The 14,286-nt window shown below is 40.7% G+C and overlaps 2 protein-coding genes across 2 annotated transcripts; one reads left to right on the plus strand and one right to left on the minus strand.

The window, feature by feature from the left end:
* Positions 1–5,515: 5,515 nt before the first annotated feature.
* LOC141795452 (clathrin heavy chain linker domain-containing protein 1-like) lies at positions 5,516–11,408 on the minus strand. Its single transcript, XM_074676337.1, has 11 exons — positions 11,163–11,408; positions 10,329–10,516; positions 9,793–9,881; positions 9,206–9,404; positions 8,933–9,045; positions 8,662–8,764; positions 8,479–8,585; positions 7,229–7,400; positions 6,952–7,154; positions 6,529–6,711; positions 5,516–6,288 (listed from the first exon to the last, which is right to left on the minus strand). Exons 1-11 carry the CDS (start codon positions 11,364–11,366, stop codon positions 6,092–6,094), a joined length of 1,758 nt encoding a protein of 585 aa, XP_074532438.1. The 5' UTR covers positions 11,367–11,408; the 3' UTR covers positions 5,516–6,091.
* Positions 11,409–11,594: 186 nt separating this feature from the next.
* On the plus strand, positions 11,595–13,921 carry rps27a (ribosomal protein S27a). The gene is made up of 6 exons (XM_074676336.1): positions 11,595–11,699; positions 11,809–11,873; positions 12,314–12,368; positions 12,906–12,991; positions 13,227–13,358; positions 13,721–13,921. The coding sequence occupies exons 2-6, from the start codon at positions 11,826–11,828 to the stop codon at positions 13,868–13,870; spliced, it is 471 nt and encodes a 156-aa protein (XP_074532437.1). The 5' UTR covers positions 11,595–11,699; positions 11,809–11,825; the 3' UTR covers positions 13,871–13,921.
* Positions 13,922–14,286: the final 365 nt, after the last annotated feature.

Consider the following 14,286-nt stretch of genomic DNA (forward strand, 5'->3'; position numbering starts at 1 on the left):
GCATGAGTTTGTTCCAACATTAGGCCCTCATGTGTTACTCACTGCGGGCAGGATGTAACAGGGGCATTGATCTCCTGCCTTGAAATGGCTGTGTGTAAGATCCATGTGCAAAAAGACGGATGGTTCAATTGCCTCTCAGAAGTGAAGACAAAGCATTAAGAACTCCCTCTGGTGGTTGGCTACAGGAAAGGTCATAGAATCGCATCATGACTAATAAAAAATGGGACAGATACTTTTTAATCACTGCAGCTACTTCTTGTCAAGCTGAACATTGTTTTTTCGCTGAGCGCTTTAGTTTAAATTGGTTATTTAGGGGTCTAATTTTGTAGAACTGCCCTGCGCCTGCCTTCGCCGCGCGGACAGAGTGTGACCGGCGCACTTTGCAAGTTTCCTGCAGTGCCAAGAGAGGTGCAGTCAAGGCGCAGAGGAGCGCAGAGGAGCGCGTCCACGCCTCCCTTCGCGCAAATGGCAAAGAGGGAGGAGAAAAGCCGTGAGTGGGTTTGACACAGCCGAGCGCCGTATTCACCAATCAAATGAGCGCCTCTCCCCACCTTTAAATGCACTGCTGGTCTGACTGATCCCCGACACCGCGGAAAGTGTGCTGGAAAGACCCGGTGGCAGAGACGGTCAGAGCCGCTGTCCCTGCAGCAGGAGAATGGACAGCAGGGCGCATCGGAGGACACAAAGCGCGTCACCGTGTGGGCCAGCTCCCGGGACAGATTTAATCCGTTCCTTTGTCATTAATAGGAGTAAAAAATGAAGAGAGTTACACAGCTGGTTTATCCATTCAGAATACTTTTGATCCACCTGCACTCCTGGTTTGTCATCGCCAAATAGCAGAACCTTTGGTGATACACTGTATACTCTCCCAGTGTCTCCGTCTCATCCTCCTTACAATAATGTACTCCATCTTTTTAGATCACGTTAAAAATAAAGACTAAAACAGAGAAATATGGGAAATCACAGGTAAATCCTGAGTGACATACATTTATTTTGTCTCTTTTTTTCTTTGTCTCCCCCCCCTTCTTTTCTTTGAATTAAATGAAATGAGATAACCAGATATATACTCAGTATCAGATGTTAAGGCTGTTTATTGTTTAATTGTAAGATGTGCATCAAACTTCCAGCTGCCGTCAGGTTAACTTTCCATTATGACAAACGGCTTTAATCTGACATCAGATGTGACGGGACAGTTAATATAGATATAAATGTATATGCTGGTTCAGACGGTTACATTAAATAGTGATTGCTGTGATTGTTTATTGCATTAAAATGTGCCTGACACTCTGGAAACCTGCCTCTGAGGCGTTGTTGATGTGTGCGCACATGTGTGCCTGTCACCAAATTACAGCTGCGCAGGGTGCACTCCGCTTTGCGCCAAGAATAAACCGGGTTGGAGCTGGCGAGCTTTCAGCGCACTTTCTGCACTGCTTTTGTCACTGCGCCAACATGAATCTGCTGACACCTCCCCCTGGCGCGCCGTCACACCCATCTCTGCGCAGACGGTCTACCAAATTGTCAAATTGGCAGGGCACGGCTGTGCGCCGCACAAAATTAACACTGCGCAGGGTGCGCCCCCTGAGCTGTGCCACAAAATTAGAGCCCTTAAGTCAAAATGATGGACTGTGGTGTCATGATCAACAGCTCTGTGAGCTATTGCTAAGACTAGATTACTGGAATAGCAAAGAAGTGAAGGAATCGGGAGAGGTAAAAAACTAGAAAACACTTACACTACTGTCATCACACTTCCTTTATCACTAAGTGTCCACTCCAGGTCAACTCTTAAACCAGCTCTGTGGGGACTGTTCCAGACTGAGGAATCTTTGACGGACTATTGGTAACTTATGTGAGTTATGTGACTCTACCGGTCAGACCTCCTCTGTGCTTTCTCTGGCTCGAAAATGTAGCGCTAGATTAAGATGTCATCACCCACTGCACAAGTATTTTGGCTTCTTTAACAATGGCAGGAGATGTAGGTGTGTCGTCCATATCTATTTAGAGCCTGGGAAGTTACCCCTGAGTTTACACACTGCAGATTGCAGGTGGGGTGGAGAATAGTCACAAGCAGGACTCACTGACTCACAGATTTTGCAGAGCCCTGCTTCAAGCTTTCTCAGAGTGACAGACCTTAAAGTCGGGCAGACAGCAAAGGTTTAATGAGCATCTAAACATAAAGAAGAAGCGCAAAGAGGATTTCACTTCATGACACGTCCCTGCCCATGTTCGGACAAATTGAAGGAATTATTTTGAAAACAGGTGATGGAAAGTCAAAGACGCTGCGTCACGCTGGGTCAGCTCACATACACAAATATATACACACACACTCGCACACATACACACACACTGCAGGAGATCAATACGCTGTGACTCAGCCAAGCTGTTGTGAGTCAGCACAGAATCTTCGACATCATTTTCTCTCCTCATTCTGCCTCTTGTTCGTATTCTCTCCATCCTCTTTCTTGTCTTCTCCAACACTTTTCTGCATTTTTCAGTCCTCTCCTTCATTCTTCAATTTCCTCACCTCTCAAAGAATCAGCTTTATGGTGATTTGGTCTTACTGCATGAAGGTTAAAGGTTGTTTAGAAACTGTAGATATAGTTGCAGCATTTTAAAGGAAGCATGGGGGAGATAGGGGAGCAAGAAGCAAACAGATACCAATCACATACTGAAAGCATATTCCTCTAGTGACAGCCTGGTCATGTGTTTTTATCTATGTAAATGATAAAAAAAAATGCTTTGATGCACACCACAGAATTTACAATGAGATTGTCTGGATGGATGAAGGTGCAGAAAATGCTGTATTGTGACACTCTAGACTCTTTAGGTGTCATCTGCATTCTTTTCCTGAGTTTAGGAAACAAAAACCCCATTTAAGGTTCTGTCAGTGCGGTTTTAGTTGGATATTAATAAAACTGTAATGTCACAGGTCACTGCTGACTCCTCTTTTAAAAAAGTTACAAAGAGTTAAAAATAAGTAAGAGTTCCATTTGTTTGATAGTGTTTTGGTAGGATGCAGGGTTATTAACATGAAGCTTGTGTTCAAAGGTGAGCCTTTTGAGATTTCTGTTCATAAAAAAAGTTTGTTTTACTTCCTATTTTATGTTTCCTCCACTTGTTATATTAGACTTTGAAAGCTGTTGTGACAAATGTCAGTGAGAGAAGCGCTCAATAAACTTTGTCTATTTACCAAACAATGGGCCTCCACTGTCTGCAGACTGTTTATGGGTGAGTGGGAGTCAGTTTGTTCTCTATAGCGTGGATCAGATTAAAGCCTGCAGTGAGACAAAGACTCCTCTGTTTGAGCTGCTGAGAGTGTTTCCTCAGGTTAGAGGGACTTGTGAGCACTTCTCAGAGATCACCCAACTGCCTAGGTTTTTGGTTCAGATTATTGGATAACTGGGGCTGGATTAATGGTAACAAAGGGTCAGTTTTAATATGCTACATTTGGGAGTTTTATTAAACAGTCACACTCCAGTGAGTCTGAGTTATCAGTGAAAACTTTAACTGAAATAACTTGTTTTTGTTCTTCTCTCGTGAAGCTGAAGTAAATCTGTGATGTACTTTTCTGAGTGATAGTTTGTATATTGGACTTCTACCTGTAGTAGAGTATTGTTCAAAGTGTTTAAATGCTTTTTGGAAAACTTCTACTACAGGTCACAGATTTAAGTCTTTACACTGCCTAACAGCAGAAATGGAGTTTCAAGTTTTATAGAGACATCTAATCAGGTTTTCACCCTCAATCACCAGTCTGTGCGGCCTAGTGTGAAGAGATCTCCAGCTACCTGGATTACTTGCAGATTGATGGAGTGACTCTGCATCGACCTCAGAATAACAACAAACTCAAAATAGCTGCTATAGCAGGCAGAAAACTGGGCTGGACTGGAAACCACAGAGTGTATGATAAACAGAGCAGGGAACAGAGGATCTAACATTAATATACGTCACATTGCCGTCATGCATTTTGGAGTAGTAATACAGAGCAACATCAACACAGAAGTATATAATGCTCATGGCTGCCACTGTAGAGTTTAACTGAAGCGTTCAAACCAGGCTTGCCCCTTAAACCCTTAAACTAACTAACCCCCCCCCAAAAAAAAATAAAAAATAAAAATAAAAAAAATAAAAATTACTTTGCCGGGCTTTTATTATCATCTTCAGGTGTTTGAGGCACCACACAAAAAAAGTGGCACTGTTAGACAAAACAGGGACAAGATTTTTTTTTTAAATCATCCAATACCAACTTTTCAACTCCTACATTGGCTCTTTCAGCCAATCACACCACACATGCTACTAGTCAACTAAATCACAGCCAAACCGTACAACCAGCAAAGAGCTGTTACCCTAAGCAGCAACAATGTGTGACTTCATTTAAAACAAACAACCTGAGGCTACAACTTTAAACAAATACAAAAACCAACTACATCCTATTTTATGTGTTTAACTAAACAAGGCTGTACAATGACTTTACTATGAACTAAAAGCTCTTTACAATTTGTCCTCCAAAATGACAGCAGGGGTTCAGGTCTAGGACCTCTCAAGCAGGAGGAGCCATCAACGGGACATACAGTTCTTATGAGTTAGCTCCAGAGCTCTGAGGAAGTTAGGTGGCCAGTTAGTTTTATGGTTAGTCAGTTTCCACCAAGCATGCATGTTGATGTTCACTCTTTCTTTCTATAAACCATGTTTTTATCGATGTCCACTGTTTCTGATTGTTATGACCGTGAGTCATTTTTGTTTGTTGTGCGGGTGGGGAGGCGCTGTTTTGTTTTGTTTCTCTCTGTCCTCCTTTTTCTCTCCTCCTCTTTTTCGTTCTCCTCCTTGCCACTCTCCTGCAGGTGGGGCCTGTGATTGGCTGATGGGTGTGGGGACACACCAGCTCATGACTGGAAGAGGATGCACTTTCCAAGTGTTGTGTATATGTGTGTGCTCTTTATAAGTACAGATTAGTGACCTCTTGTTAAGTTTAGAATATGAACATAGCAGTCTTTTAAAGTACGGGGGAGTCAGTCCTAGGTTTTGTATGTTTTCTTTTACTGTAGAGCTAGGTAAGCTATTTTGATTTATCAGAGGTATTTTGTTTGTTTCTTTGTTCTTTTGCTGTGTCTCCCTGAGGTAACCCAAGTGGAAACAAAACCCTTTAAAAAGAATTAAATTTTAGTTTAAAGACTGCAAACTGATTCAGTTTCCTTTCTCAGTTCCTGTGTTGAGATCCTCTGTTGGTGAGATAGGAGAGGCCACCGTATGTTATTTCCCAGTGCCCCTGGACTGGGTCGTAACACTGATGCAAACACATTGTCTCACACAGTCAACATTGTCTTTTTATGATCTTAAATAATCACTGTCATTGAGCTTGTTGTCGCAAATGCTCTTTAGCAGAAGTGTGCATGCACCAGAGTGCTTCTGTCACCCTTCTGTTTTATTTAACTGAAGTCACCAGTTGTGTTCATGTTTTTCCTTTACAGCTTTTGGAAAATTAGTGAAATGCTCTTTATTTTTTTTTTAACAATTACTCAATGTTTTACTTTTTTTTTGTAAAAGAATAAATAAATTTTAATAAATGGCTTATGTTATTATTATAAATATTATTATTATTATTATTACTATTATTATTATTTTTTTACAGTGAAGACAGTTTTAAGGATGTGACACATTGCCTGTGAGATAGACTTTACTCTCAGCTTCTATGTATGACTCTCTTCGCCATCTGCTGGCCATCAGCCGCCACAGTTTCTGATTTTTACCTTCATCATTTCAGGGTCGTAAAAGCCGGAGTCAAAGGTCTCTTTGAAAAGGTTGGGTCATGAGGGAGTGTATTCATTATTTACAATCATAAAAACTGAAAAAGAATAACAGAACTCAAATGTTTGGAGTGCAGCTCAAAACCTTTGAAATAAGTTTAGTATAACATCTGGTTTCACTATTATGACCCTGTTCGACCTGATGTTACTCAGGGTGAGTGGATTTATTTTCAACATTTTTTTGTCTGATGCTGAGAGAACCTTTGTCATTTATATACAAAAAGACAAAACACTGGTTTGGAGTCTTTCTGCAGTCATTCTTACCCCTGCAAAGGCACAGTTAGCATCCGCTTTCAGAGATAGATGTGCTCTATTAGTTTGACTCCCTCCAGGTCTGGGGACAGAAGTCTCGTCCCACTCTGGTCCAGCAGGACAGATAGGATGACCCCACTCAGATCAGCCCGGTTCAGCTCGGAGCACACACGTGACACATTGGTCCATTCATCCACCGAGGTCTTGATGTCCTCCAGAATCAGCTTCTCCAAAACAGCTAAATACAGAGACACATCATGGTCAGAGGGACCAGAGGGGTCGGAGAGGCCAGAGGTCACCTCAGATTAGGTGTTATGTTGGTTTTTATTAGCTTCTTCCATCTCCTTTACTATGATTGATCAGAATAAGGAACCATACATCATCCCTGCTGTTTTAAAAGCTGCAACACCAACATCTTGATCATCACATTTCATTCTCACTCCAGCTGGCTTCCTGCCTGCTGACAGCTTCTGTTTACCTCGGCCTCTGCTGACAGAGCTGTCGAGGAGCTGCAGAGCCAGCTCCTGCTGCTGAGGGTCTGACAACAGAGAGGAAAGGACCACGCCTGCAGACAAGATGGCTGCTTGGCCCTGCTGTGCCTCCGTCAACAGCTGGAGGAGAGACAGGCTGGGGGAGCGAGACAAAACCCACATACAGTCCTCTGAGAAGGAGAGACAGAGAGTCATGCAGATATTAAAGGAGAAGTTTGTTCTCTTTTTAAAAATGGGCCTTATTTAGAAAATTTGTTGAGTAAATAAGCAATGAAAACACACACAGGTACATTCTCTCACACACACACACACACACACACACACACACACACACACACACACACACACACACACACACACACACACACACACACACACACACACACACACACACACACACACACACTAACCAGCTGTGAGACTCTTGCAGTTGTTCATAAACTCAGCTGCATTGTGAATCAGCCCTCTTTTGCACATGCTCAATGCAGTCTTCCTATCCAGCCTGCAGGCCTCGTAGGAAACAGTCGCCAAAGCCAGACACAAGTCAGCTACACGGGTGTTCTTCTGAGCATGCTCAGTTAGAATGTCACCCAGATCCTCAGAGCAGGTCAGTCTGAGAGGACAGAAAGTGTAAAGACCTGAGCAGCCATGGAGCTGGAAAAACAGCTGGAGTATCAGTTTGTTTACTTGTTGTGCGTGACACTGTGGTTGATGAGCTGTGTGTCGCTGTGCTGCAGGGCACAGTGGACCAGCTCTACAGAGAGAGCAGCTGACAGCTTGTCACCAGCTGGGAGAGTCATCAGGAGGGCCTGGAAGAAGAGCAGGAGAGGGTGAATGCCCCCTTGGTCGTCAGATATACCTGAGAGACAGAGACATGAGTTCGAAAGAGTCAATAAAAATTTTAAACAGAATCACATCTGATGGTCTGGTCTGGTTTCAGCATCCAACTGTGGTAATGTTTGGGTTGATGACACAACAAACAAAATTTCACAACATCAGATGTTGAAAAGTCATCACAGATGAGGACGCTTTTTTTTGGATCACTAGTTTCACAAAGGAACCTTCCCAACAGTGTGTTACATCTTTAGACTAGAAAAGCATTCAGAGAGTGCAGACCTTCACCAAGCATATTGTAATTGTCACCAACACTTTAGTCTTACTTTGATGTTATACTCCCTTTCAGCAGACTGTCCGCTGCAATTTGGTGTTAGTTGCAGGTTTGTACAATAATTTGTTACCTGACAGTGTTGAAAATTATGATGACCCAGTACATATTTCATATTCCAGATCTTAATATTGCCAGGATCTGGATCATACTTTTACATCTGTCAGAAATTATGGTGACCTTGTCTTATATTGTTTTGCAAAGCAATCCGATCATTAATTGTGTAGTTACATACACACATGGTGAAAACAGCCCTATCTCAGAATGATAAAGAATCCTTTAAAAAAATCCTGGATCCAGACGGTGATCCAAATCACTTACAAAGTTCAATCACTTCTTCCTTGTGCCATTTTGAACATTTCCTGAAAATTTCATCAAGATCTGTTTGTTAGTTTTTGAATTATGTTGTTCACAGACAAACAGACAAACTCTCCCAAATACATAAACTCTTTGGCGGAGGTAATTATTTCACCAAGAACACATACAGAGGAACTAAACTCAGGAACTGAAAGTCAATTTTTAGAAAGATCTTGGCTGGGTAAGGGAAATTAATCTGAAGACAAAGTAAAGTAAAGCCATTGACGTAACAAGTAAAAACATTTTTCTTTTTTTGTTTTTTTTGTGGTTAAACATCTTTTTGAATGTCAGTTATTGTTATTATCATCATCATCCCTGTTTTTTCTGCTAAAAATGTATTTAATTGTACAAAAAATGTATAAAAGTATCATCGTTTGCTGCTAAGTGCATGACTGGAGTGTTTTTAAGAGTTCACCTCTAAACATCTCCATGGTGTTAAGGTTCCTCAGGACTCCTCTGGGCGACCTGGCAGCATGGAGAGCAGCTTCCTCATACTTAGCAGCATCAAAGAGCTCCATAAACCTGACAGAGTGACAGAGAGAAAACATTCACAGAGGCTGCAGGGATTTGACAAAGATGTCAGAAGCAACTGCAGCACCTGTCCAGGTAATCTTTCAGCACTTTGGACTCATCGACTCCAACCGGCTCTTCACCCTCAAACAACTCAACACTGATGCTGCTGACATCATCTTCAGTCACTGCTAGACATTTGAAGAAGATAGGGGGGATAAAAAAAAATACAGCAAATATGTCAACACAAAGTATCAACCATGAGTAGAATATTTAGCATGCAGAACTTTTGTAGTTGTATACTGAGGTTGAAATGATTTAATCAGAAAGTCTTTTGATGGGTGCTGAGTCTTACTCACTGCTGTGTTTCATGTTCTCCACTGTTGAACCCAGAAGTTCCTCCAAAGGAACCCGACTCGTCTCCTCCTCCCAGTCAGACAGACGGTCAGACACAAACCTCAAACGCTTGAATCTGCAGAAACACAGAGAAAGATTAACAGAAGAGTCATATCACAAGATGATTAACTCTGCTGCTACACCAAAGAGGTAGATAATACACAATGGAGTGCAGGTGAGCAGGATGGTTACATCTCCATCAGATACAGGTGTTAAGTGTGGGTATCAGCTCTTACAGCTCTTTCAGACAGCAGTTCTCTGCACTCAGCTGGTCCCTGTGGAGCTCTGCAGTCTGCAGCTTGGTATCCAGCTCAGCTTTGACCTCTGCTGAGATGCAGTGACTCTTCTTATCTATTAGAGTGTCTCTGTGGGCTTTGAGATGCTTCAGATGTCTATCAAGAGCTTCAGGATCCTCTGACTCGGCCACTGTAACACCTGAGAGACGAGACGGACATGATCTGCAACAATTTAACAGAGTGCAGAAGGGTAACAGTATCACTGCTGCCTTTATACATAACAAAGAAATGACCGATATACGCTAGATATAGCCACAGATATTTTCATCTTGCTGTGGTTTTAGCCAGGTTGTGGGCCTTCTTTAAACAATGATGAAGTAAAACTGATTTCTGTTTTGTCTACAAGCAGAAAACATTGGATGGAGCAATATCAATACTGAGTTTAGGACTTATCACTTGTTATAACAGCATTCATCAGAAATACATGTATATTTGACTCAGGTGAGAGTCATCCAAAATGCATTATATAGAGAGATTAAATCCCAAAATATAAATTTAAACACCATATATTGCAGTATCAGCAGTACCTGGTATCCATGTGCTCTGCTCTTTGAGAGATTGCTGTCTCCTGATCTCCTGCTTAAGATCTGCTGTTTCTCTTTGAAGGACACAGAGTCTAGAAAGACACAGAGAAATTATCAGACAAAGGCTGGGTATCTGTCCTTTTTAAAAATGTTAAGTTTTTTAACATTCACAGCATCCTAAATGCTAATTTTCTCAGGCAACATGTGAACGAAGAGAGTTTTCCACCTTTTGCAAATATGGATATTTCCCTGTTCTGTCATTCCCTAACCCCTAACGCTGACTTCCAAGAACTTTCCAATCAACTTTTTTTTTTTATTAACTCAAAATATCTAAAAATGAATAGCAAGCAGAGTAAGTAATTGCGACCAGTGTTTTTCCTTTCCTAATTAAGCATCAAAATTTGAGCTACTACTGGTTAATGGTGATGCAAATATTCACTTTTGTCAACTCTCAGGCTCAACCTGAAACTTTTAGACAGCATTTCAACACAGAGTCAGACACAACACACACCCACGTGCTCACAAACACATGCACACACCTATCCCTCAGATGGGTAGCTCGTCTCTGGCAGGTTATCAGAGATTTTGGAAACGATGTTGAAGCCACAAGACTTCGCTGGGATTCCCTGACCCCATCCTCTCTCCTTTGCAGCTCTCTGATGACATCATCATACCCAGACTTTATGGTTAGAAGAAGTCTTTTGTAGGTTGTTGCTCTGCCAATCACCTGTAAAATATGATGAGGAGAACAACTGAAATCAAAACACACTATACATCCTTATCTAAATTCTTTGTTTTGAAATGCTCATGTAGTTTAAATTGTTAACCGTTAAACCTTGATTGCCACATCGGTAAAAAAAAAAAGTACACAATCTAAGTTAAATGAATAACTACAACAGTAATGACAGACTTTTTTATTTTTGAAAATGTTTTAAGTCAAAATAAAGTTACAAAATTTATACTAGTTGATCCATATGAGATTTTCATAGTTTTTACAGGTCAAATTATGTTCCTTGGTCAGGTGAAATGCCGTTTCCTCTGTTTAAAATTGAAGGTCATTCAACAAAACGCACAATTACTCAAAATTCTTGAGTTGTTGTATGTAAAAAAGAAAAAGAAAAATTCATAAGTGTGAAGTTAACAAAAGAGTTGCAAACTTTCAATTGTACTTCAACCTTAAACCACTTTTAAAACAAAAAAGGTAACTGTATTTATCTTTCAATCAGCATAGCTGCAAATACCAGTGAAGACAGCTTCAGAAAAAAACAAAACTATAGCAATAAGTAACAATGCTTTAGCTTACTGTTTCTTTACCAGAAGCATTTTCTAATGTAAAATTGGGAAAAGTGTTCTTTTATATTTGTTGTTCTTACCTTATTAAACACGGAGCGATAGATAAAGTAGCGTAGTTCGTCTGGGCCCTCCTCTGGACACTGCAGGTACTCCTTCTCATGTTCAATAAACTTAGATAGAGACTGAAAAAAACTTTCATCGGCCCCCGATACTAAAATGTCGGGTGTTGAACTACTTTCTTTTTCCGTTAAATTTGAACAGCTCAATTGTTGCTGCTCACACATTTTTATCCGAGATTTTTCATTGAAGGTTCTACTTTACTGCACTATGCCTCCAGCTCCAGCTCCTGTGTCGTTATGGTTACGTGTATATCACACATTTTTCGGGAATCATATTACTGATTTGTTTAATGTTAAAATTCTTCTTTACACAATTAAATGTAATATGTTACAATTGAGTCGTTACAAAACATTTATAATTTGTTAAATCGTAAATTTGTTGATATTTTCAATCAGGCACAGAAACGGTCACCTAACCCGTGAAACTGTGTTCAGAAAACCCCGTCGCTCGCTGTGAAAGCCCTCTTCTCATGATCCGCCATTAGGAGTGAGCCTGTGGTAAGACCGAGCTCCGTGTTTTTACTCATTATTCTGTAAAATAAAGACCATATTAGCACGTAAAAGCACGATATAAAAGTTTACAGTGTTGTTTTCATTTTCATCGTAGGTGGGTTGAACGCCAGGATGCAGATTTTCGTGAAAACCCTCACGGGGAAGACTATAACCCTCGAGGTGAGAAGCCGGAGTGTGATGGAGGGATGCGGCTTTTAGCAGCTGCAGCTAACCTCAGTTTTTCTAACTTTGAGGGGTAAATGGGATGACACATCCTCGGTTAACTAGAGTTGGTGGTATTTAACATGTCACCCGTTACTGTAATATGTTGAAAGCCCACTCAATTGCTGGTAATATCAAACATCATTTCATAATGTAAGATGCAAAGCTAGCAGTTAGCAGCTACCACTAGCTCTCTTGACACGTGTGGTCCATAGCGGCAGACTTATAAGGAGTTTTCCTGTCATATTACTCTTATTAATGTGTTCATTTGAGGGTGGATTTACGTGTGGATGTTATGGATAAACTTTTAATTATCCGATTACACATGTGATAATAGCTTTGACCGGAAGAACGTGTCCTGTCTACCATGACTTCACTGATATTCCTACTGTTTTCAGGTTGAGCCTTCAGATACTATCGAAAATGTCAAGGCCAAAATCCAGGACAAAGAGGGTAAGTTCGTTTTACTCTACTCTTCATATAGAGTTATTTATCTGTCGTTCAATAGTATATGTAACTCTGAATGAGAAGAAGGTGCAGAAGTGATCTATCACTGCAGAAGAGACGTATTTTGGTTAAGAATATCTTCAGAGTTTGAGGATGAAACTTATCTTAGTTTGTACCAATATTACCGAACAAGGATTTTTTTTTTTTTTAAAAAAGCTGTCTTTTTTTATGCACTTCTGACTTGTGTAAAGGCAAAGTCTTGTCTTTACACAATCAAGATTGTTTTACTAAAGCCAGCAAATCATTTGATGCTAGTACTTTCAATAAGTTATCAGTATGACTATTTATTGATCAGTATGATTGCATGTAGATTGCGTGTATGGCCATTTTTAGGCTTTTCATGTGATGAGAAGTTGGTAGAGATTCAAGTCAGGTGTAGGATTTTTAGTCCAAAAAGGTGGTGCACATCTTTTTTTTTTTTTTGCAGACAAGCAGCATGTTGATCTACTTAGGTTGGTGTTGATGTTTTGGGATTATTTGCAGGTATCCCTCCCGATCAGCAGAGGTTGATCTTCGCTGGAAAGCAGCTGGAGGATGGACGCACGCTGTCAGACTACAACATCCAGAAGGTGAGCTGCCCTCATCTGCCTGGCATTGAACAACACAACATTAAGTTTAGTTGTGAAGTCAGTCTTGTTTCGCATGTGCAAAGAGTACATCCTGTTACCATGAGTGTTCTCATCAATACCCAAGCCTGCACTTACGACTTTTTTCAAATGCTGCCAGTGTAGATGGAAACTGTCTTGTGAATAGAGTGAACTTTCAATCAACTAAAGTATTATTGTTCATGTTTCTTGTCTTCAGGAGTCTACTCTGCACTTGGTGCTGAGGCTGCGTGGTGGTGCTAAGAAAAGGAAGAAGAAGTCCTACACCACCCCCAAGAAGAACAAGCACAAGAGGAAGAAGGTCAAGCTTGCAGTGCTCAAGTACTACAAGGTACAAAATCCTTTGTCCTTTTGGAGCCCTGGTTGATTGATGGCTGGTGTAAAGCAAGTCTTGATCCACATTAAAGAGTGTTGCTGAAGCTTTACAGAGCATTCACATGGTCATTCATTTGTAAACATCTCAGGATCAGCTTTTAGTTATGTATGTGAGACAGAACTTCAACTCAGTCACAAAAGAAATACTTTAATGATTAGACAATTATTGGCAGAAACACAATGTCTAATGTCCTGTGTTTCAGTCACATTGTCGTAAGTGTTTCTATGAATATTTGGTTTTGATTTCCTGCCTTACTGTTTGGTTCGACACCGTTGCACTCATGTAAATGTGTGTGTGTACATATGTTTTCTTTCCAGGTGGATGAGAACGGTAAAATCCACCGGCTGAGGCGTGAGTGTCCTGCAGATGAGTGCGGTGCTGGCGTCTTCATGGCAAGCCACTTTGACCGTCACTACTGCGGGAAGTGCTGCCTCACCTACTGCTTCAACAAACCCGAGGACAAGTGAACAGGGACACTCTGATGGGCGTTGTTAATAAAAGCGAAAATGTTTGACAAAAATCTCAGACTGCGTGTGGTCACTATGTCACCAACTGGACTGGGCTGTCAGATGTTTGAATGTTACCCTGGGGAGACTTAAAATTTAGAATATAATTTTTTTCTTCTGAGTGGCTCATGTTATCTAATGCTTAAATATGCAGCTGCAGAATCATAAAGTTAATCAAGAAAGTATTTACAGTGCATTACTTTTCCACATTTTGTTACAGCCTCATTCCAAAATGGAATAGATTATTTTTTCTCCCCTCAAAATTCTACCCACATCCTACAATGACAATATACTTAAGGTTTTGTCATTTTTTTTGCAAATTAATTTCAAATAAAATATAAGAAATCGTTCATAAATATTAACAGTCTTTGCCACAA

This window comes from Halichoeres trimaculatus, unplaced genomic scaffold (genome assembly GCF_033239565.1).
Source record: "Halichoeres trimaculatus isolate MK-OKI-2021-1 unplaced genomic scaffold, fHalTri1.1 fHalTri1_scaffold_8, whole genome shotgun sequence".
Taxonomy (NCBI): domain Eukaryota; kingdom Metazoa; phylum Chordata; class Actinopteri; order Labriformes; family Labridae; genus Halichoeres; species Halichoeres trimaculatus.